We start from the raw sequence: 24,373 nt of genomic DNA on the forward strand, positions 1-24,373 counted from the left end.
AAGTTTTCGGCATTACCGGGAATGTACCAGGAGTGACGAATGGATTCTGGATGTTCACCGGGGGGGGGGGGGGTTGGGCAGCCCACCCCTGGGAAGCCCATCGGCCTTAGGGGTGCTGCCCGAGCCCTTAGTGGGCTGGTGGGAAAGCCCAAGAAGGCCTGTGCGCACGAGAGAAAGAAAATCAAAGAGAAAAAAGGGGGGGGGGGAGTGAGAAAATAGAGAAGGACTCCACCTTCCAATTCTAGTTGGACTAGGATTGGAGGAGGAATCCTCCTCCCCCCACTTCGGCCGACCCCTTGGGGCTCCTTGAGCCTCAAGGCAAGGTCCCTCCCCTCCCTCCTATATATACCGAGGTATTAGGGCTGATTTGAGACAACTTTGCCACGACAGCCCAAACACATACCTCCACGGGTTTTCCTCTAGATCGCGTTTCTGCGGAGCTCGGGCAGAGCCCTGCTGAGATAAGATCACCACCAACCTCCGAAGCGCCGTCACGCTGCCGGAGAACTCATCTACCTCTCCGTCTCTCTTGCTGGATCAAGAAGGCTGAGATTATCGTCGAGCTGTACGTGTGCTGAACGCGGAGGTGCAGTCCGTTCGGCACTAGATCGGAGCGGATCGTGGGACGGATCGCGGGACGGTTCGCGGGGCGGATCAAGGGACGTGAGGACGTTCCACTACATCAACCGCGTATCTTAACACTTCCCGTTGTGCGATCTACAAGGGTAAGGAGATCGGAAATCCCCTCTCGTAGATGGACATCACCATGATAGGTCTTCGTGCGCGTAGGAAATTTGTGTTTCCCATGCGACGTTCCCCAACAGGTGGGAAGTTTAGTCCTACCCCACTAGTGGAGAAGAAGTTGGACCCCTTTATAAGGGTCTCTCTTCTACATGCTATTGGAGAGTGAGAAGAGAAGATGCCCTCGCGCACTCCTCCTCCGTCGCCCGCCTCGCCGCGCCACGGGTTGCGGGAATAAGCCGAGTCGAGCTCATACCTACGCGCTTATTTTTGCCGGTCAGGATTGGAGAAAACATAACGGATGCGCCACGATTTGAGACGTCGGATCGTGGGCTATTACCGACTCGGATGTGGGTTCAGCCCACGTCTCTCCACCCGTCCGCCTATATAAGCAGGGCTAACGCCAACCCTAGCCGCCGGCGACTCCATCCCGTTCACCGCGTACACGGTCGACGAGAGAGCAGGCCTCCGAAACCCCGCCTCTCCGGTTCCTGTACGGGAGAGGGGCGATTAGGTTTTTGGGGAGCGATCACGTGACTACTCCCCTCGGTCCGTCTCCTTCGTCTACATCCACGTCGTCCTCGTCATCGCCATGGCTGAACCATCCAAGGCCGATCGTCTCGCCCTTGAAGCTGAGAAGAAGAGGGCAAAGGATGCTACAGCTGCGTCCGCCGCCAACACCGCTGCTATGGCCAACTGGCCTACTAGAGGGTATAACTCGTTTATCTCACTCCTGTTCGTTTCAATCCTAGCAATACTACTCGCATGCATAGATGTATCAACTAGTGTAGTATGTGCTAGAATAGTTCATGATCAGTATGTCATTAGTCTAGTCAATGGCATGCTAGTTATTATTTTGTGGATTAATATATTCAGAAAATTGCCTATTTACTCAACAATCCAAAAACCTAATGTGTGTAGGAATTTTTCGAGTAATGGTTTTGCTGCTGCACTGAAACCGGATAAGTTTACCGGTACTTATTTTAAGCATTGGAAAACGAAAACCGCCTTATGGCTCACGGCTATGAACGTGTTCTGGGTAGCCGGTGTCACTCCCACGGGAACGATCTCTGCTAAACAGCAGAAGATGTTCGCGGAGGCCACCGTCCTATTCATTGGACCAGTTATTAGCATGATCGGAGATAAGCTGGTTGATGCATATTTATATATGCATGTTGCCATGGAGCTGTGGGAGGCGCTCGAATCGAAATTCGGGGCCACTGATGCTGGGAGTGAGATGTATGTTATGGAGCAGTTTCACGATTACAAAATGGTTGACAACCGTTCTGTATTGGAACAGGCTCATGAGATAATATGCATAGCTAAAGAACTTGAGGTTCTTAAGTGCAATTTGCTGGGCAAGTTTGTCGCGGGCTGTATAATTGCTAAGCTCCCTACTTCCTGGAGGAACTTTGCTACTACTCTGAAACATCAGAGGCGTGAGTTCTCAGTAGAGGACATCATCGGCCGTCTGAGTGTTGAGCAGAATTCAAGAGCAAAGGACTCCAATGGAAAAGCGTCCGAAAGCTCTTCTGGTGCCAATATGGTACATCAGAGGAACTTCAATTCCCACAAGCCCAAGGAAAAGAATTCTGTCCAACAGAATACCGACTCCAAGAAGAAGGGAAAGAAGACCTTCAAGAAGAATAAGAAGGGAGAGGGCTACTTTACTTGTGGTTCAGATGAACATTGGACGAACAAGTGCCCAAACAAGTACAAGAAGTCGGCGCAGGACTCTAAGTCTGCTAATATGATTGTGGGCAACAATGAAAGTGGTGCATCTCGGTACGGTAATTTATTTATTGTATTTTCAGTTGTGAGTCCACCAATTGGTGGTGGACACGAGTGCAAATATTCATGTGTGTGGTGACATCTCATTGTTCTCTTATTATCAGGCCACAGATCGCGGGTCTGTATTGATGGGGAATGGCGTGAGTGCTTCTGTTCTTGGTGTTGGCACGGTCGATCTGAAGTTTACTTCGGGAAGGATTGTGCAGCTGAAGAACGTGCAGCATGTCCCCGCCATCAATAAGAACCTCGTTAGTGGCTCCCTTCTGTGTAGAGAAGGGTTTAAGTTGGTATTCGAGTCTAATAAAGTAGTAGTTACGAAATATGGACTTTTTGTTGGTAAAGGTTATGAATGCGGAGGTCTCTTCCGCTTTTCCCTTGTAGATTTTTGTAATAAAGTCGTGAACAATATTCATTCGAGTGTTAATGAATCTGAAGTTTTGCATTCACGTCTTTGTCACTTAAGTTTCAGTGTTATGTCGCGGCTAGCAAAACTAAATTTAATCCCGACTTTCACTTTAGCCAAAGGTTCTAAGTGCCATTCGTGTGTACAAGCAAAGCAACCTCGCAAGCCTCACAAGGCTGCAGAGGAGAGACACTTGGCACCATTAGAACTCGTACATTCTGATCTTTGTGAGATGAATGGTGTGTTGACTAAAGGTGGAAAGAAATATTTCATGACATTGATAGATGATTCCACTAGATATTGCTATGTGTATCTGTTAAATACTAAAGATAAGGCTCTGCACTACTTTAAAATCTATAAGGCAGAAGTTGAGAATCAACTTGAAAAGAAAATTAAACGAGTCCGGTCTGATCGTGGTGGAGAGTACTTCTAAAATGAATTTGATTCTTTTTGTGTGGAACACGACATTATTCATGAGAGGACGCCTCCCTATTCACCCCAGTCAAACGGGGTTGCCGAGCGGAAAAACCATACTCTAACTGATTTAGTTAACGCCATGTTAGATACATCGGGTTTATCCAAGGCATGGTGGGGGGAGGCTATATTGACCGCGTGTCATGTCCTGAATAAGGTTCCTACAAAAGATAATGAGGTCACTCCCTATGAGGAGTGGTCGAAGAGAAGGACGACGCTCTTGTACTTACATACTTGGGGCTGCTTGGTGAAAGTCAATGTGCCGATCCCCAAGAAGCGTAAGCTTGGACCAAAGACTGTGGACTGCGTTAATTTGGGATACGCTAAGAATAGCGTAGGCTATAGATTTCTAGTAGTGAAATCTGAGGTACCTGACGTGAAGGTCGGTACAATTATGGAGTCGAAGGATGCTACATTCTTTGACGATATATTTCCCATGAGAGATATGCAAAGCACTTCTAGACTGGAATCTGAGAAAACTCCCGAGCCTGCCATTCCTATGGAATACTATGAACAAACACATGATGAAAATCCTGAGGAGGATGACGAGGAAACCCGTGGTAGGGGCAAGAGACAAAGGACTGCAAAGACCTTTGGTGATGATTTCCTCTTATACCTCGTGGATGATAATCCCTCCTATATTTCAGAAGGGTATGCTTCTCCAGATGCTGATTACTGGAAAGCTGCGGTCCGTAGCGAGATGGATTCTATCATGGCTAATGGGACATGGGAAATTACTGATCGTCCCTATGGTTGCAAACCATTGGGATGCAAGTGGGTGTTCAAAAAGAAGCTTAGGACCAATGGTACGATTGAAAAGTACAAGGCTAGGCTTGTGGCCAAGGGCTATGCCGAGAAAGAAGAAGAAAATTTCTTTGATACTTATTCACCTGTGGCTAGACTGACCACCATTCGAGTACTACTCTCATTGGCGGCCTCGCATGGTCTTCTCGTTCATCAAATGGACTTTAAGACGGCTTTCCTGAATGGAGAGCTAAATGAGGAAATCTATATGCAACGGCCAGATGACTTTGTGATGGAAAGTCATGAAGGGAAGGTGTGTAAGTCGCTGAAATCTTTATATGGTCTGAGACAAGCACCCATGCAATGGCATGAGAAGTTTAATACAACTCTGACGTCTATTGGCTTCGTTGTTAATGAAGCTAACAAATGTGTATACTATCGCCATGGTGGGAGCGATGGAGTTATATTGTGCTTGTATGTTGATGACATACTGATATTTGGAACCAACCTCAAAGTGATTGAGGACGTTAAGTCTTTTCTGTCTCAAAACTTTGAGATGAAGGACCTTGGGGTGGCTGATGTTATCTTGAACATCAAGCTCTTGAGTGATAATGAGGGTGGGATTACACTTCTGCAATCCCACTATGTTGAGAAGATTTTGAGTCGCTTTGGATATTCGGACTGCAAAATTTCTCAAACACCATATGATCCGAGTGTGCTTATTCGAAAGTTTAAAGGCACAACTATAGATCAATTGAGATTCTCTCAAATTATCGGTTCACTTATGTACCTAGCTAGCACAACGAGGCCTGACATCGCGTTTGCTGTGAGCAAACTTAGCCGGTTTGTTGCAAACCCGGGCGATGTTCATTGGCGTGCTGTTGAAAGAATTATGCGCTACCTGAAAGGTACTGTCAACCACGGACTTCACTATATGGGATACCCATCGGTACTTGAAGGGTATAGTGATGCGAATTGGATCTCTGATGCTGATGAGATGAAGGCCACTACTGGGTATATATTTACTCTTGGAGGTGGTGTCGTTTCCTGGAAGTCTTGCAAGCAAACGATCTTAACGAGATCGACAATGGAAGCAGAATTAACAGCATTAGACACACCTGGTGTCGAAGCAGAATTTATTCGAGATCTTTTGATGGACTTACATGTGGTTGAGAAGTCGGTTCCGGCTATCCTTATGAACTGCGATAATCAGACAGTTATTGTCAAAGTGAAGAGTTCAAAGGACAATATGAAGTCCAACAAACATATAAGACTGAGATTGAAGTCTGTCAGCCGTTTGAGAAACTCCGGAGTGATGGTGTTGGCTTACATCCAAACGGCTAAGAATCTGGCAGATCCCTTTACTAAAGGTCTATCACGTGTTGTGATAGATAGTGCATCGAGGGAGATGGGTATGAGACCCACATGAGTTTCCATGACAGTAACCCAACCTATATGATCGGAGATCACGTGAAGTAGGACCTGGGAAAACAAGCCAGTGGTGAACCGAGGAGAGTAACTTTACTAACCCACTCCGTTGGAGATGCAATGCTCTCGGATACTGTATGGTAGGATGATTACTGTCTTAATGTGTTCTAAAGCTTATGTGTAAGCAAGATGCTGTCCTACAGAGCGATCTTTGGAGGAACACACCTATATGAGTCTGGCTGCTGGTCACAATCTATGAGATTGGGGTGATCTCTAGTAAACCCATGAATAGACCATGAGTGTGACTTATGTGCTCCACCCGAGGGGTCAGCCTTCGGTAGCCTAGTACTAGTAAGATTTGTGGTGAAGCTTCTTTACGCCAGACTGACAATTAAAGGATTGTTCAGTTGTAAAGGGGTGTGGCTACTTGTTCTAGGTGAAGCTCAACCTTAACAGGCCTTCACTGAAATCCTGGTATATTAAAACAATGATTGGAACGAGGGAACACGATGTGCCCTTGAGATCTGGTGGGGGATTGTTGAAATTAGTAGTGGGTCTTAGGCCCATAAGAGAATTTCAGAAATCTCCAAGGGCCCATGTAGGTGGTGGCATGACAAGGTGGTGGTGGGAAGTTTAGTCCCACCCCGCTAGTGAAGAAGAAGTTGGACCCTTTATAAGGGTCTCTCTTCTACATGCTATTGGAGAGTGAGAAGAGAAGATGCCCTCGCGCACTCCTCCTCCGCCGCCCGCCTCGCCACGACGCGCCGCGGGTTGCGGGAATGAGCCGAGCCGAGCTCATACCTACGCGCTTATTTTTGCCGGTCAGGATCGGAGAATACGTAACGGATGCGCCATGATCTGAGACGTCGGATCGTGGGCTGTTATTGACTCAGACGTGGGTTCAGCCCACGTCTCTTCACCCGGTCGCCTATATAAGCAGGGCTAACGCCAACCCTAGTCGTCACGAGAATCAAATCACATCTGCCTCACGAGCTCGTTCCTTTGCTGCTGCTGCCCCCGACGACTCCATCCCATTCACCGCGTACACGGTCGACGGGAGAGCAGGCCTCCAAAACCCCGCCTCTCCGGTTCCTGTACGGGAGAGAGGCGATTATGTTTTTGGGTAGCGATCACGTGACTGCTCGCCTCCGTCCGTCTGCTTCGTCTACATCCACGTCGTCCTCGTCATCGCCATGGTTGAACCATCCGAGGCCGATCGTCTCGCCCTTGAAGCTGAGAAGAAGTGGGCAAAGGATGCTACGGCTGCGTCCGCCGCCAACACCGCTGCTACGGCCAACTGGCCTACTGGAGGATATAACTCCTTTATCTTACTCATGTTCATTTTAATCCTAGCAATACTACTCGCATGCATAGATGTATCAACTATATGCGTAGTATGTGCTAGAATAGTTCATGATCTATGTCATTAGTCTAGTCAATACCATGCTAGTTATTATTTCGTGGATTAATATATTCAAAAAATTGCCTATTTATTCAACACTTCTTCCCTCGATCGAAGCATGCATGTGTATGTGCGCGCAGCGACGCACCATGCGTAGGCTACTGGCTGCTTGTTACGATCCTATCTGTGACATGGCCCCCCCTAGACGTTGGGGACCCTGATTGTACCCGAGCGTGTCGTGCTTGACATCCATTTGGATCAGGACGAACCGTCGGCTTTCTTCTCCTTCCCCATTTCTTCCCTCTCCGCGAGATCCGTGCGGCTGTCCCCGCGAGATCGAGCTTGTATGATCCCGTGAACTATAGATCGATTTGGTACATAACAAAGTGAATATTATTTCTCTTGACACACATATTATTCAGCTTAGCTGTGAGACTGCCGTAAAAAAGAGAGCCCGTCACGTTAGAAAAGCCAGTGAACTCCGCAGGCACGCCACACACCGTGCCACTCTCATCTCCTTCCTTCTTTAAAAGGAAACCTAGCTAGCTGCAGCGAGACCAACCCCTTCCACTCGCCCTCTCGGCTGCAGCTTCCTGATTTCACTCCCCCGCCACTCCCCCTGTCCATCACCTCCGCTTCGGGATTGATTGGATTCTGGGTATGATCGACCGCTACTTCGTCCTGCTTACAGCTCTGCCTGGCTTCTCAATCTGCGGGGCTTCTCGTTCCGGAAACGGGAGAGGAGCCTTCCTTTTCACTAGATCTCTTTCTAGCTCTCTGGTCACATGTAGATATCTTCGAAATTTGTGGGGTTTATCGGTTCAATCTAGGCATATACTGATCTTCGCTTTCCCTTCCCTTTCATGCATGCTTTCTCGTGTGGTGATTTCTGTTGCAAGGAGATGTAGCTGCGTTGCCCCTCCTGTGTGTTCGGTTTTCCTCTCTCTTTAATTCTGGGAATCTCTCCAACTTTGTATGTGAATCATAGATATTTTCTCTCCTTGTACACAGCTTGTTTGCACCGTTAGCTCGGTTTTAGCGCAAGGTTTCATTACATGTTTCAGATCTATCTACTGCATATGCTACTACTACATATATCGCCTTTATTTTTTCTTCATTTCTTTGCATGACATGGTATTCTTTCCCTTTTTTGTTTTTGTCGGCAACTAGATCTAGCTACTAGTACTACCCTGATTCAAACTCGTCATTTAGGCAACTGAATTTTGGTCTAAAGCTAGGTTCAGGCTAACTGCGTCCTAATCAAGTTCATCCATGGTCTGTTCTCAGTGGACGTTCAATACCCATCCACGAACTGTTCATGCCTGCATATATCTATAGAGCATATATACGCACCATATACATGTATGCAACTGTTAATTTCACTGGTTTGTTTCTGTCCTAAACTCGATCTCATCAGTATCTTTAAGCCAATCTTTGTTGTACTCTTTCAAGGTTGGAGCTGCTTGCTACCATGGGGAGGGGGAGGATCGAGATCAAGAGGATCGAGAACACGACGAGCCGCCAAGTGACCTTCTGCAAGCGCAGGAACGGGCTGCTCAAGAAGGCCTACGAGCTCTCCGTCCTCTGCGAAGCGGAGATCGCCTTGATCGTCTTCTCCGCCCGCGGCCGCCTCTACGAGTATGCTAGTAACAGGTATGCATGAGATACCGTAGCTACCAGATATCTGCCACAAAATAGGCCTATCAAGATAGACACGACGTGATTAGGAGAAGCTAGCATGCTAATTTTGTGGTTAATATTGAGTTCTTCCTTTTCTTTTGGTAAATTGGGAGTTCTCTAACTTCCGATCGAGTTGCAATGATGTGCTTGCGTTCGCTCTGTCTACTTATGACTACGAGGTCGTTGGTCAAGCATGCAATTTTTTGCATGCACGGGGTAAATTGATCGATCTTATGCATGTCCGTTTACACAAAAAATAACTGTATAGGTAATTCTATTTGGCCCATGATTTTAGAAGGAGAGAATCAGAGAAAGTTCATCTCGAATCTTAAAATATTGCCTTAGATCCGGTTTAATCTCCAGGCTATTAAACACTCTGCATGTAAACACTGAAGAAGTAAAACTAGATCATGCCATATATATTGTTTGGATGGATCAAATGACTGGAGGCTGAACAGCCAGCTGACCATAGATTTTTTTAGCAAGATTATAAAAATAAATAAATAAATTTATAACACGCCGGGCAATTTTGCAAAATGTGTTCATAAACATATGTACGTCTCGACAATGTTTAAGTCCTGGCACCACCACTGCATATAAGGATCTGGTATAAGCTAAACTTTGATTACCCAGTCTTTAGATGGAAAATGATAGGTCCGGGTGCACTGGGTGAGTTCGCCCATGTACAAGCTTTGAAAACGTATGCTATTTGGTGATATGCGACCCACAAATTTTGGCCGGAAACTGTATCTTCCCCTGGTTCATAAATAACAAATATGTGTACATTCAAGAAGTATGTGTTAGGCACTATACTCCCTCCTTTTTTTGGACTGCACAAAAAGTAAACCCTAGGTCGGTATCAAAATATAAGACTTAGGCTAAACATGTTTTTGTAATAGTAGTAGACAAAAATGATTTATATTTTGGTACGGAGGTAGTAGTAGACAACATTTTTTCCCAGTAGTTTCACACTTCATCAAATGCATTATTATACTATAATTAAATTTCAATAATGTACTGTAGTTTTAATAGTGGAATAATGCCAGCATCACGCTTTAGCCTTTTGTTTTCACTTTCTGAAACAACGCTACAATTATCAAAAAAGGTTTCATCCCGATTTATGTATAAAGCAATCGTCATCCCGGTACAGATGCACCTCAACACAACACACACACCTAAGACATGATACAACAACGCTACAATTTGAATGCATCATTGTTGGCATAATCCATTCCTTCTGTGGAGGTTATATATATTTCTGCCATTATAAACACATACATTATATGAAAACACTCATTACATGGCTCGTTGCTAGCCAGCATTTCCCTTTTTCATTTACAAAGGCATAAATGATTTTTCTTAATTACGATCCAAGAGTAACCCATACGTACTCCTTCGACTGTCTTTTGAGTCGCCGTGTACACGCATGACCATGCATATAATGGCTTCCATGCGTCTGCACGTGTAGCTGCAGCAGCCAGTGGGCATGGCATGGCACACACCCCTGGAATAAAAAGGTCGATTCGATCGTGTTTCGTTCATGTGCACTGGGCAGAGTGAGATGTGGATGTGTGCATGTAGATGTGTTATCATCGACGAGTAAATGGGTGAGTGCATGCATGGGCATGGTCGATCGTTGCATGGTGAAGGAAACCCAGGTTGGCTCTCCCTGCCTGCTCGCTTTCCTCTGCCGTGCTAAGAGCAACCCTTTAAAAAAAAACCGCTTTTATCGCACGCATCCTACTTGAACGCTCCAATAGCAGCGCAAAAATCGGGCGTATATAGCGCTCATATCAAAACGGCATCGTGCATTGTGTATTTGTTGCGTCCACTCACGCCCCGCAAACTCTGGAGTGCTGCTGATGAGATCGTTGGATTAGGCGCCATACTTTGCCCTGCTTGTTGAAGCAAACGTCATCTAACGCATTAAAAAAATGCTATTTTAATGTTGTATATTTTTTTTTAGAACGCATCAGTTGGAGATGCTCTAAGGGCGTTAAAGAGCTCCTCCACTCGAGATTCAGTTGCATGCATGCATGCACATGCCTCTTTCTATTCATCTCTCTATATACTTTGTTGTTGATGAATTTATAGGATAGCTTGTAATTTGTACGTACATTACATAGATCTAGCCTGGCTGACTGTCCTTTTGTGTTTCTGATGAATATTCTGTTTAGCACGAGGACGACGATCGACAGGTACAAGAAGGCCTCCGCAAGCTCTTCTGGCTCTGCTCCAGCCATAGACGTCAATTCTCAGGTGAGTGGTTATGTTTGCTGTCCCAAACATCGCTGTTTAGTTTGTGATCACATGGATTACATTAGATTTAGTACAAAATACAGTTCACGGCCGGCGTTCTGATAATTCTGTCCGATGAACCTATGCACGCTATATAACTGTGTTACTGTCTACAGATACATGATCGATCGCCTGTTGTAGACTTAACACCCTTGCTTGTAAAATAACAATATAATGTGCGCACAGTGCAAATGCATAACTACTCGCTCCGTTCTACAGTATAATATAAGAGATTAAGAGTGTTTTTTATACTCCTTTCGTTCCAAATTTTTTGTCTTAAATTTGTCTAGATATAAATGTATCTTAGATGTGTCTAGACAAATCTAAGACAAGAACTTTTAGGACAAAGGAAGTATTACACTAGTGTAAAAAAAGTTTTTATATTATGGAACGGAGGGAGTAGCAAACTCAGTAGATAGATGTCTGATGTGTTCGGCTCGCTACTAACTGGTTCCTGGCCGATTTACTTGATTTTGCACGTACACCAGCAATACTTTCAGCAGGAATCTGCAAAACTGCGCCAGCAGATACTGTCCCTGCAAAATGCTAACAGGTACGTACGTCCGAGGCTAGTTTTCTCATTCTTCGGTAATCACCTGATATACTTCATATTTTCAGGCACTTGATGGGCGATTCCGTCGGCAACTTGACCGTCAAGGAACTCAAGACCCTCGAGAATCGGCTCGACAAGAGCATCGGACGGATCCGATCAAAGAAGGTGAGTTTCGCCTTTGTGATTAACTACTGGTCACGTATACCTGCATTACATCTGTGCTTTCCATAGTTCCAGTAGTCAATCAAATTGATTAACCGATATATATCCTTATGCATGCACTTTCGGTCGCCAGCACGAGCTGCTGTCCGCCGAGATCGAATACATGCAGAAGCTGGTAACTGATCCATCCATATGCATCTACGTACTGGTTGATTTCGATTCCCAAATATAGTTATCCTCCTCGTGCGTTTTGGCTAATCGATCCTCTGCTTGTTCATCGTGGCACCATCCATCTGTGCGGTGCATGCAGGAGGCTGATCTGCAGAGCGAGAACATGTATCTTCGAGCCAAGGTACGCACATTCCTGCATGCTTCTTGGAAATAGTAGTATAATCAAAGATCGTCCGTTGTTGATCTCTGATTGTTATGCTCTGCTCTGTACCACGTCGAGCAGGTGGCGGACGCGGAGCGGCTGGCCCTCGCGCCGGCGTCGGGCGGGGGGGAACTGGAGGTGCTCCCGACGTTCGACGCGAGGAGCTACTACCAGCACCAGGTGAACATGCTGCAGGACGCCGCGGCGGCCTCCTCCTCCTCGCGCTACTCCCAGTCGTCCCAGCCCCAGACGGCGGCGGCGGCGGCGGCGGCCACCGCTCTTCACCTCGGCTACGAGATTAAGGGGGGGCAGGCCCAACTGAACTGAACTGAACTGGATGACCTACGTCTACTTAGTTACCACAGTACTGTATTGCGGTATGCTACCTAAATAATTGCGTCATGTGTGCCATGCGACTCGAGAGCGTGTGCGTGTTGTGAAGACTGAAGAATGACCTGACCTTTTATATACTAGTATCACATTTGAAATTTGTGACCACGTGCACGTGTGTAGTACTCTTGTTGAATTGAATGCATCCGAACTCGTGCAGTATAGCAAGTTGGAAACGGTTGCATCTGACGATGATCATTGTGCTATGCGTCAAGGCTATAATAGGTCTTGCTACTCTTCATGAGTGATTTATAGCCAAGCATTACTACTATTTTACAAACGATTACAATTACACACGCAAAAATGCTTAACTATTATATGTGGCGGTTAAATTTCAAGTGAATGGCCCAACATTTGAATATATTGAAGAGGATAAAACACACGATAATGACAAAGGATGCATTGAAGGCCTTGAAGTTGTCATCTCTAATTCCACCTTTTGTATCTTGACGGCTCTAAGCGTGCACAAATTTGAATTTTCAAAGGTTCTCAAGAGCTCGCTTGAGTCGGCAAGGCCAGCCCGTTAATAGAGCCTGAGCAAGATCGACTGTGGTGGTGTGAGCTGCCATTTGACCAAAGAAACATTCCTTGTGACCTAGTATATATTATCACCACGCTTAGGAATAATTTCCTTGACTAGCCAGGGAAGTCACCCCGAGGAGGTGGCGCCACCAATGGTCTCCCACAAGCTGTCTCCTCACTCCCGTAGGTGAAAACCTATGATCATTGAACATGTTGTGTCTGGACACACTTCTAGTAGCCTGTTGAACCACACTGGTTCACTGTTGTGTTGTAGCTAAAGGAATTTACGAGAACAAAAGAATGAACTTGAAAAGTGCTATTCACATTGAACTTAACACCACCAGATCGACAATGTGTGAAACCAAAACACCACATGTTACTCGATGTCCAAATTACATTAGCCCCGATGGTTATGCTAGGACGAGGATAGAGCTATGAAACTGCTATTCACGTGTGATATGCCATCTACACCGTCATAAAATCGTCACTAGCCACAAAAACCTAACATTGAAGAAAAATATTGCGATGCAAAATAGATGAGAGGTTCCCCTCGTATAAAGATGCCAAATCGGAAGCCGAGACGAGGGTATCCGTCCGAAACGACGGAAGGAGAAGCTTGCTACGATCAGTTCTTGGTGGAAGGTCGAAAAATTTAGCAACCCAAATGACAGAAAATTCATACTCCCACCAATCCGTATTATTTGTCATTGATTTAGTATAACTTGTAAAAAATCTGCCCAAAAGGCCCACTCTCCGATCTTCGTACACTCAGGACTTTGTATGCCTTGCTCACCCCATTTATGTGTTCTCTAAGCATATCGCTATAGCTCCATCCAAGTAGGGACTTCCTATGTGACACATTAAGCATCAAAGTGTCGGCCTCCCGCACAAGGCACCATGGGCCGGCCAATTGGCACATTGTAGCCACTTGGCCACTATAGCGGCGACTTTTCTTGTATTTTTGAGTTTTCAACCACGTTTTCCATTAAACATGGTAAATTTATTTTGCAAAATATGCCAATATTATTTATAAAATTTGAACATTTTTGTGAAAAGGGAACATTTTTTAAAGTTTGCCAGTATACTTTTTTTGGGGAAACGTGAACATTATTAGAATATGCAGCCAGTTTTAAAAAACTTGAACATTTACGAAAATAAAGCAATTTTTCAAATTTGTGAGCATTTTTTTAAACAAGCACATTATTTAACATTTTTATTTTTAGCCACGATTTTTCATCAATTTTTTTGACTATTTTTAAAATTCACGAAGATTTTTTCAGCTTTCCAAACACTTTTTCAATACCTTGAACAGTTCTTGAAAGCATAAACATTTTACAAAACTATGAACATTTAAAACATCCAACATTTAAAAGAAAGATTTTTTTAATGCAAGAAAGAGAAAAAACCGATAGTAACCTGCAACGAGGAAACAGAAAAAAAAAACCCGAAGAAACTTGTAGGTACTAGAAGGTTCCGAAAACCAGCCAGGAAAGGTTCCCAAAACTCAACAAAATCTTACATGGCCCGCCCATCTTACCTTCGCTCCGCTCATGCGCAAAACAACGAGTACTTGAACACAATGAGCGTTCATAGTGTTTACCATCTGGCCAGCCCAACTCCCCTTCATATAGTAGCGGAGCCACAAACAAACAATAAACACCCCGAAAACTGTAAAGTGGGACCGGGCTCATTGGATCACTTTTTTGAAAGAAAAAAGGTCCACATCGTAAAAAAATTGATTTTTATACATACATAAATAAATATATAACACGTTCAGGAAAATTTTCATAACGATATACTTTTATATGTGGTGTAGAAAACAAATATGTACATGAAAATGGGCCATCGTTTTTGTTGTTCGGCCGTGTTTTATTTTGTGCAGCTTGCAAACCATAATATTTTTGAGCAAAATTGTATAGAGCCGTGATTATGTATAAGTTTCAAAGATTTTTTTGTTTTTTCTTTAAAATTTGGAAATGTCTTTGTTTATCGTTTGAAAAGCGGGCTCCAACATGCTTAGTAATTTCGCTCTCGGCTCCGCCCTGCGTACGTGGTTGTACGTCGATCTTCTTGACCAAGTTCATATACGCGGAGCTACATAGGAGCGAGATATTCACCACGAGCATAGTCTTTCGCTTGGTCTTGTAGTTTCTCCTCCTATAATAGGAGTATAACACACTGATCGAGAAAGCGTATCATAATCTCCATTAACCGCGTGCACATGTTGGCGTCGCAGTGGGCCGGCCATGGGGGTGCAGTGCGTGAGAGAGACAGGAGCCCAAGCCTCGCCGTAGTACGTGTCAGGCCAGTGCATGGGATGCGACCGGCCATACCCGGGTCTCTGCTGTTTTGGCCGGTGGAGTGCTGGACCTCTGGACTCCGACACGCGCCTTGGTCGGTTGCACGTAAGTAGAGCCTTATTTGTTTATTTTTAGGGAAGAAGGAAAGGAGAATACTTGAAGAAAGCATTGGTTCACATCACCGTGTGTAGGTCCCTTAAAGTTTCATCGAGGTGAAGCGGACTAGACGGCCGGCCGTATGGGCAAGTCTTCGCATGACGGGTGCTCTGTCTGACGTGGGGCCAATAGGCCAAGTACCACCTTCCCATACTATCCGTTCCAACCGACCAACCAACCGTGACCATTGACCAGTCCACGACTATGACGTAGCGTGCTATATTGAGTTTCTTTATAAATCAACTTTTTATTAAGGAAAGATCAGTCTAGGACAGGGATGAGGGATAGAGCCATCCAACGCAATTCGCATAGAATTCAAATAAGGCTCAAAATAACTGAATGAATTCATGTAAACCTATCGATTTTCATATAAACTGAATCATATTCATCACAATTCAGACTTTTTCATTAAAAGACGGCCGGACTTAAACCTAACCTATGAAGGCACCCTTCATTCACGTCCTTTATATCCGCATCAACGACCAGTCCTCCAGCCGTCATCCATGAGCGGTGACGGGATTTAAGACCCGTGAAGTGAAGGTGCAGTCTCCGTCGAGGAAGAGTGGGACATGGGAGACGAACCGACCCATGTGGGACACAATGCCCTTTACCCAGGTTCAGGTTACCCTAAGAGCGCGGTAAACTGAATTTTTAGCGCACGCGGGACGGAAACGCGCGCTCCAGCGGACGCGGAAAATTAGCGCGCAGTGCAAACGATTGCGCGCGCGCGGGAGAAAGCGCGCTAGATTTGGCGCACCGCTTCGGGCGCGCCTATAAATTGCGGCGCTCGCCACACGGCTGTCCATCGCCCTCCGCACTGCCACGCACGCTCTGCCGCTTCCTCGTCACTTCCTCTACCGCGCAACCACCGAAGCGCCCCCACCGAGCCACCATGCCGCCGCGCCGCCGTGGATCTTCGGGCTACACAGGTGTCCGCGCGCGCCCCTCTGGCGTCTACTACGCCGAGATTCGGTCCGGCGACATCCGCCTCGGCCTCGGCACGTTCTAGACCGCGCACGAGGCCGCCCGCGCGTACGACGTGGCGGCGTCTACACGGGCGAGCAGGCGCAGGCCATCGCCCCTCCGCCTCGTCTGATAACAGACCAGGATCGTGAGGACCACCGTCGGCAGCAGCGCTGCCTCCTCATCGCCGACGAGGACGAGCGATCCATGGCGGAGTGGCGTCGGCGCCACCAAGAGGACGTCGTCGTCGAGAACGCCTTCTGGGCGGAGAGGACGACACGGCGCCGTGAGGAGCGGGATGATAGACGTCGGTGCAAGACACTGGCCATATCGCAGTGCGAGGTCGCCAACAACGGTGGGAGGTCGTTCTTCGGGAGATGAACGTTGGAATGATATTTGGTTCAATACCTCGGACATCAAGGATGATGATGATGAGGAGGAGGACGAGAATGAGTAGGTTCTAGTAGTTGCATCATAGTTTTTTATCTATCTATGCAATGTATCGTTTTATCTTTGTATTGTGAAATATCTATATATCGTTTTATCTATCTATCTGTGAAATATCTATGTATTGTGCGAGAGCGCGCGCGCTGCATTTTAGCGCGTCTGCTGGAGCTAGGCGCGCGTGCTACATTTTACAGCGGCGGCTGGAGCCAACGCTCGCCGTCGCGCCAAAACAGGCGAACGGCGCGCCGCAAACTCATTTTTAGCGCGCCGCGCGTTGGGCGGCTGTTGGAGATGCTCTAATGGTGTAATACCCTAGTCATGCTTTTGGTGTTCTTCGTATGTCCATCCTTTTCTATAAGCGCCCCGTCGTCCGTCTTTAATACACCCAATACTAGCGCCCTAGGACCATCCATACCGAAACATCAATGGCTACGAATTCATATACTCACTTTGACCTCTTTACCACATACCCATTTGCATAGGGTAGTACATGTCCACACTCTAGCTCGTCCTACCACAAACCCTTCCATGGTCCTTCATGTGGCATGGCCCTTTTACATTAGATCACCTTTCCTTATCATTCCACATCAGTCAGGCATGATTGGGGGTGTAGGACATTCTCTCCCCCCTCCCGAGAAGAGGGAGCACCCCCGAGAACACGTCCCTTGGAGCACTTCATGTAGCCCATCCTACTGGCCTAACGGCATGCCCTCGATGGCTCCCAGTGGAAGGCCCAAGGGATAACCTTGAAAGGATCGAGATGGACCTAGGGGGGGTGAATAGGTACAATTACAAATTTTAATTGTTACTTAGTAATTTTAGGCAAGACTGTGAAATATGAAAGTAAGCCTAACAATTGCAACGTGGATGTAGGTTTGAAGATGACGAACAAGTGAAAGAAGTATTTAAATAGGCAAGCATAATATAATGCAAGTAAATACAAAGAGATAAGTAACTACAAGTCGAGAGTTAGGGTTAAGAATAACTGCAACTCTGAGAGACGAGGATGTATATCGATGTTCACTTCCTTGGAGGGAAGCTACGTCATGGTTTAGAGAGGTGGATGTTACGACAAAGGCACACCAACGCCATGAAGCCTCACCCTATTCTCTCTTTTAGACAACACCACGAAGGCGTTTCTCAACTACTGGTGCTAGACCTTGGGATAGTCTCCAAACCCTCACAAAATTTTCCGGGGGTAATCACAACGATTGATTCCTCTCCAAAGGACTCCTGCCGACTAGGAGTCTCCTACCTCCAAGAGTAACAAGAATGATGGGGAAATGCTCTAAACTTGCTCAAATCACGAATTCCTTTGGCCAAGAGAAGGGAAAGGAGTGGATCTATCACTTGACTAGAGAAGTTCTCACAAAAATTCAAATGCCTCCGGGATCTTGAATTTGGTGTACGAGGATGTGAGAGAGAGTAAAATGTGTTCTAGGGTTAGCTCAAAGTGAATGGTCAACCTTATATCGGGGTAGGAGAAGGCTATATACAGTGGTAGTGCAAATATGATTGTTGTAGTGTAAGTGGCTGGCACGAGCCGAATATCCGGGCCATAAGAAGGACATCCAACATAGAGGAAATGCCCTACAAACACGCGAAAAACAGAGGAACTAAAAGGGAATCCGGACATCCAGCACGGAAGCCGGACAACCGACAGTCCACGAAGGGTCGAACATCCGATAGAGAGATCCGTACATCCGGAGAACACGAAACCACCACAACCCACGCTCTGTAAGTGGAGGGGGCGTATTTCCAGGGAGAAGCCAGACAACTGGGGCGTAACATGGCGCCAGACATCCGACCTTGTGCTGGAGATCCGACATCTAAACTGTCACGCCCAAGATGCGACCCTATCCTCAATTTGGCACGAAGACCTCGTCAGGGATAGAAGCGCATCTCGTCGTGTCGCAAGAATGGATACCGTTACAAGTACATGTACTGAAAAGAAGATATATATATATATATATATATATATATATATATATAATTGGCTTACACTCGCCACAAGCTACATCAGAGTCACATCAGTACATTACATAATCATCAAGAGTAAGAGTAGGGTCCGACTACGGACGAAAACAAACGAGAAAAATAAGAACGACGTCCATCCTTGCTATCCCAGGCTGCCGGCCTGGAACCCATCCTAGATCGTTGAAGAAGAAGAAGAAGCAACTCCAAATGAACAATCAATGCGCTCGCGTCAAGTAACCTTTACCTGTACCTGCAACTGGTGTTGTAGTAATCTGTGAGCCACAGGGGACTCAGCAATCTCATCTCCAAAGGTATCAAGACTAGCAAAGCTTAATGGGTGAGGCATGGTTAAGTGGTGAGGTTGCAGCAGCGACTAAGCACATATTTGGTGGCTAAACTTACGAGTACAAGAAATAAGAGGGGGAAGATCTACGCATAACGGACGTGAACTACTCATGATCAAATGAATGATCCTGAACACCTACCTACGTCAGACATAACCCCATCGTGTCCTCGATCGGAGAAGGAACTCACGAAAGAGACAGTCACGGGTACGCACACAGTTGACATATTTTAATTAATTAACTCCAAGTTATCTGGAACCAGTGTTAAACAAAGTTTCCACGTTGCCACATAACCGCGGGCACGGCTTTCTGAAAAGACTTAACCCTGCAGGGGTGCTCCAACTAGTGCATCACAAATTACCACAAGCCGCATAGAAATCCTCAATCACGAAGCTCGCGATCTCGTCGGATTCCCTAGTGGAAAACCTCAACTCTGAGATTACCCAAAGCATCACCGGAATCCCGATGCACAAGATATCTCGTCAAAGGTAAAACTAATCCAGCAAGGCCGCCCGACGTGTCGACGATCCCGATAGGAGTCGCGTACCTCGTTCTCAGGACACGACGGATGAGTGATGGTTACCACGCCAAACGCCGAGTTTCCCCGGGTAGCGTTAATAAGATGCTCTGTTTTGGACCAACACTCATGAGGAGCACTGGCCCCGGGGTTGATTAAATTATCACGGGGGTCCGGAAAGTCCCTATGCAATTTTATTAGGTGATTAGGCAAATGTAGTACCAATGTTGGGCCTTGCCAGACCAGCTTTAATCTAAAACAAATTATCAAGGGGGTCCCCATAACAACCCCGATCGTGTTAGGAGCGCTCGATTATCGAACATAACACCGGTAGCCGAAACTAAGGGGGCAAAGGTGGAACAAAACACCAGGCTAGAAAGGCCGAGCCTTCCACCTTTTACCAAGTATATAGGTGCATTAAATTAAATAGCATTAATATGGTGATATGACTAGGAACCCATGTTATCACATGGAAGCAACTGCACCTATAACTAGCAACGCTATCAACAGGGTTAAGCAAGCAGTAACATAGCCAATGAGTGGTTTGCTAGGTCGAACAGGTTGAAGGTATTCATGGCATTGTTGAGAGGCCGATATTTAACATGTGGTAGGCAACAAGACATAATCGATAGAAGCGATAAAACTAGCATGCCAATGATAGTAATGGTATCTGGGGAAATGATCATCTTGCCCGAGATCCCGCTTGGAAGAAGAATGACTCCGTGAAACAGACGAACCGACATAGTCGAACGGGTCCTCACAATCCGACACGCTTGCGGAACTCTATCGAGACGAAGGAAACTGGAAACAAGAATCAACACACGATATTCACCATACGATGCACAACACATATGATGCATGAGCAGCTGAATATATGCAAGTCACGGCATGACAATTCACACAATCAAACACTACACATTAAGTGAAGTTGCATATTGACGAAACTCCACATTTAATTATTTAGTTCTATCTCGATTAGATACACGGAAATATTAAATGTGATTAAACATGGCAAGAGGTGAAGCGCAAATTAAACTACCTATCTAGACATTTTAAATGAGGTCTGAAATGACATATAGCATCTCCGAGACGACCTCACATGTTAATTTACAAATCTGTCCAGATCTGAACTAACACATTTAATTAGTTATTAAACAGCAAAACAAATAGTTTCACGTGATTCTACGCGTCATGGCAAGCAATCTAGACATAAAGAACATCTCCAACGGAGCTACGGATCAAAAGATACAAGCACCGCAAGATATGATGTCATGAATGCAATATGTGTGCAACGACGGTCACGATCACTTGAAAACATACAACCAGCAAGAGAAAATGAAACTACACGAGATTCTAAGCAAGTTTCATGTAGGACACGATCAAAACGCAGCTACGGTTCAAAAACTACGAGCAAAACAAGAAATCACTACAATCTGCCAAAATCAGCCACATAGCATTTTCTACACCCCACAACTACGGGCTACACAACTCCGATAAACTCAAGCAAGGCATGACACGAAAGAGGGCAATAAGCACTACTACAAACAACTATCAACAACTAGCATGGCATCATGGATCACTAGGAAAAGAAGACACAAAATGGCATCCCACACACTATTTCAGACTTAGTGAAAATTACACCTCATGAAAGTGCAGTTTTCGATCTGAAGCTATATTGACAGCAGCAAAACCTATAGCTACAGGACTCCAAATGGCATGAAAATTCACAGCATGCTAGATAAACACAAGGCTACAACTAACTCCATTGGACCAACCTCAAAAGAGCTACAGATCAAAAGATAGAAGCAAGTCAAGACAACAACAAAATATAAAAGATTCCAGACTTAGAAATATTTCAGCACCTCCAAATCAGCACTATTTCTAGCAACTTGAGGGCAATCAAACCACACCTAAACATGCATTTCTATTGCAACCAAAAATACCAGGGGCTAAATAAAACATCCAAGATCAACTCTCTAGTTGACAACTTAATCAAACAAAGCACGAAATATATCCTACGAAATAAACAAGAGGGCAACATAGCAAAATATCTCGCGAACTAACTTCCTCAAAAGCTAAAACTAATTGCACAGAAAAATAATATAATGCCACGCGAAAATGTGAGAAAATAACCTATACACGCGAAAATAAACTACCGGCAAACCCTACACGCAAAAATACCAATGACCGCTCTAAAATACATGGCAAATGGGTCCCTAGAGCATGAACATTTTATCTAAGGCATTCGAGCAACCCGGTCTTGCACGAAAAATAAATACGGGTCGAAACCTATTAGGACAGCACGCATATCTAGGCAAACAATGGGTTAAACCACCTCAAACATTTATGCAAGTTGCTAAAACTGATACTACGCAAAAAACTACAAGAAAAACATATCTAATACGTTCCGATCCGACTTACGGATATTAAACTACGGGCGTAGCAATATACGACTATAATGTGAAAATACTAAATCGCCAGATAATCACAAAATGCCTCTCGGGCCGAATCTGATGCTAAACGGACCTAACAGGGTGAGCGCGGCATAGCAAAAGGCGCACAGGGGCGCTGGACAGAAGGGCTCACCTGCGTGGCCTCTTGGGCCGGCCGGAGGCTACAGCAGACTGGGCCTCGGGCGCTGGATGTAGTGGCCTGCGCGAAGAGGGAGTTGGGCCGAGGCGGGGGGAGGCCACTGCCCAGCTAGGCCGGCTCGGCCAGGCCTGGAGGGAGGCGCAGGCCCACGCGAGGCGAGGCCCACGCAGGGTTCCTCTTCCCCTCGTCCTCCCGACCTGGGACTGCTCGCGGCGGCACAGCAGGCGAGGCACCAACGGGGGGGGGGGGGGGTTCGAACACCGGCGAGGTGCGGCGGGATCCGGCCGGGAACGGGCAGCTCCGGCCTGCCCGCACCGGATCCAGGCGACGACAAGGCGAAACGGGCGCGGGGCGGCGCACGGCTGGTGGCCGGTGGCGGGGATGACGCCAGCAGCTGCTGGTCTTGGCCGGTGGGGCTGGTGGCGCATGGCGGCGCGGAGGCCGAAGGGCAAGGCGGCGGGGGAGGCTGCAGCTGCGTGCGGGAGGCGGCCAATGGGGCGCCGGCGAGGCGCGGGCGGCGGAGCTCAGCGACGGGAGCAGGGAGCTCGGGGCAGAACGTGGGCGGCGGCGTGATCCGAGCCTAGATGGGCTCGGCGGGCCCGAAATGGGTCTCGCGGGCCGACGACGGCTGCGGGAGAGAGAGGCTGCGGGAGGAGAGCTAGGGTTAGGGGTAGGTGGCGCGGAAAACAAGGAGGGATTAGAGGGAGGTTGTCTGAAATGCATGGGGGGTATTTATAGACAAATGGGGGGCTAGGTTTAGCGAAATTTCGCCCCGGTTTCAACCGTGCGGTCGGATTCGGCTAATTCCGAACGCAGGAACGGTTACGAGGCCGTGTAGAGGGGATATCCGGGGACGAGAGGGAGAACGGGCGGCACGACAACGAATTTTAAAACACCGGCAGACGTCCGACGGTAGATCGAATACGGTGCCGCTACGGTCGACCGTTCGGGTACCAGACGGTCTCCGATTGCGACGAAACTTGACAAGCAGCCTACCTATATTAAAATAAAACCGCACGTCAAATCTCAACCCAATAAGAGAAAGTTTTACGCACACTTTAAAAACAGGGTTTCGACGGTGCCGCGGGCGCGTGCGTGTGCGGTCGGACTCAGAACGGACAACGAAGAGAACCGGCAGCTAACAACGGATGCAACTTTTGAAAACTGGCGGCACGGAGATGCCGATGCAATGCAGATGATGCGCATGATGCAATGATGATGCGACAAAAGAAAAATAGGCACACGACGAAAACGGAAAGGAAAGGGAATCTTCTGGAACATCGGCATCGGGCTGTCACATAAACACCCACAACGAGATAGCTTCGCGATATGAAGGTGCATGATTTCTCGCGATGGCCCAAACATCCGGGGACGAGGCGTATCGAGTTGTGTTCGCCTCTGGATAGGATGTGTCGGATTTCCAGGGGAGGCCTGCACATCCGGGCTAGGGTGGCAAGTCGGACATCTAGTCGTAGTTGTGGTTTGACACAACAATTTATGTATCACCACAACCCGAATTTCCGGCACCAGCCCGGACATGGAGTCACCTAGAGGTATTTTTGGCATGCAGGATATAGTGATATATTCATGAACATGACATAGAGAAGAATAATGGATAGATTAAAAATATTGACAATCAATTTGACTAAAGTACTTGGAAATCATGATGATTTGGGCAAATCTATTACTAATACAATCGTTCCCGTGTTAATAGTGAGGGGTCCCTATACTTAAGAAAGTAAAATGAAGTCATTACCTTCTTGTATCTTCTTTCTTGAGTCATATGCATTTTAGGCGTTTGTGATCCACACACATTCATCATAAAAGGATTAACACATGATATTTACTCGACAAACATAGTTAGTCCCCTAGATATACATTGTCATTAACATCAAAATACGTTCTAAGGGCATGATTGTATTTTCAATCTCCCCCTTTTTGTTTGTTGATGACTATATATAAGTGATGTCAACTGTTCTTCCCCTTCCAACGGCACCAGAAGAATGCTGCTAGCACTCTCCGGCAGTCGAAACTAGAAGAATGTTGTTGACGGCCCACCAACGCGTGGGATCATAGCAGTTTTCGAGGGTAGAGTATTCAACCCAAATTTGTTGGT

General features: G+C 46.4%; 1 protein-coding gene across 2 annotated transcripts; it reads left to right on the forward strand.

Moving 5' to 3' along the window:
- Nucleotides 1–7,489: 7,489 nt before the first annotated feature.
- On the forward strand, nt 7,490–12,544 carry LOC123442755 (MADS-box transcription factor 21-like). Of its 2 annotated transcripts, none has more exons than XM_045118888.1 (8): nt 7,490–7,641; nt 8,436–8,636; nt 10,841–10,922; nt 11,450–11,514; nt 11,580–11,679; nt 11,810–11,851; nt 11,987–12,028; nt 12,131–12,544. In XM_045118888.1, exons 2-8 carry the CDS (start codon nt 8,455–8,457, stop codon nt 12,374–12,376), a joined length of 759 nt encoding a protein of 252 aa, XP_044974823.1. In that variant the 5' UTR covers nt 7,490–7,641; nt 8,436–8,454; the 3' UTR covers nt 12,377–12,544. The 2 variants fall into 2 exon arrangements, with proteins under 2 accessions (XP_044974823.1, XP_044974830.1); XM_045118895.1 differs by lacking the exon at nt 7,490–7,641 and adding an exon at nt 7,892–7,956.
- The last annotated feature ends 11,829 nt before the right edge of the window (nt 12,545–24,373 follow it).

Source organism: Hordeum vulgare, chromosome 1H (assembly GCF_904849725.1).
Source record: "Hordeum vulgare subsp. vulgare chromosome 1H, MorexV3_pseudomolecules_assembly, whole genome shotgun sequence".
NCBI classification, from domain to species: Eukaryota; Viridiplantae; Streptophyta; class Magnoliopsida; order Poales; family Poaceae; genus Hordeum; species Hordeum vulgare.

Coding starts and splice junctions, on each gene's coding strand:
- LOC123442755 (XM_045118888.1), top strand. CDS start 8,455: ATGGGGAGGGGGAGGATCGAGATCAAGAGGATCGAGAACACGACGAGC. Junction 8,637..10,840: donor TACGAGTATGCTAGTAACAG/GTATGCATGAGA, acceptor TATTCTGTTTAG/CACGAGGACGACGATCGACA. Junction 11,852..11,986: donor TCGAATACATGCAGAAGCTG/GTAACTGATCCA, acceptor CGGTGCATGCAG/GAGGCTGATCTGCAGAGCGA.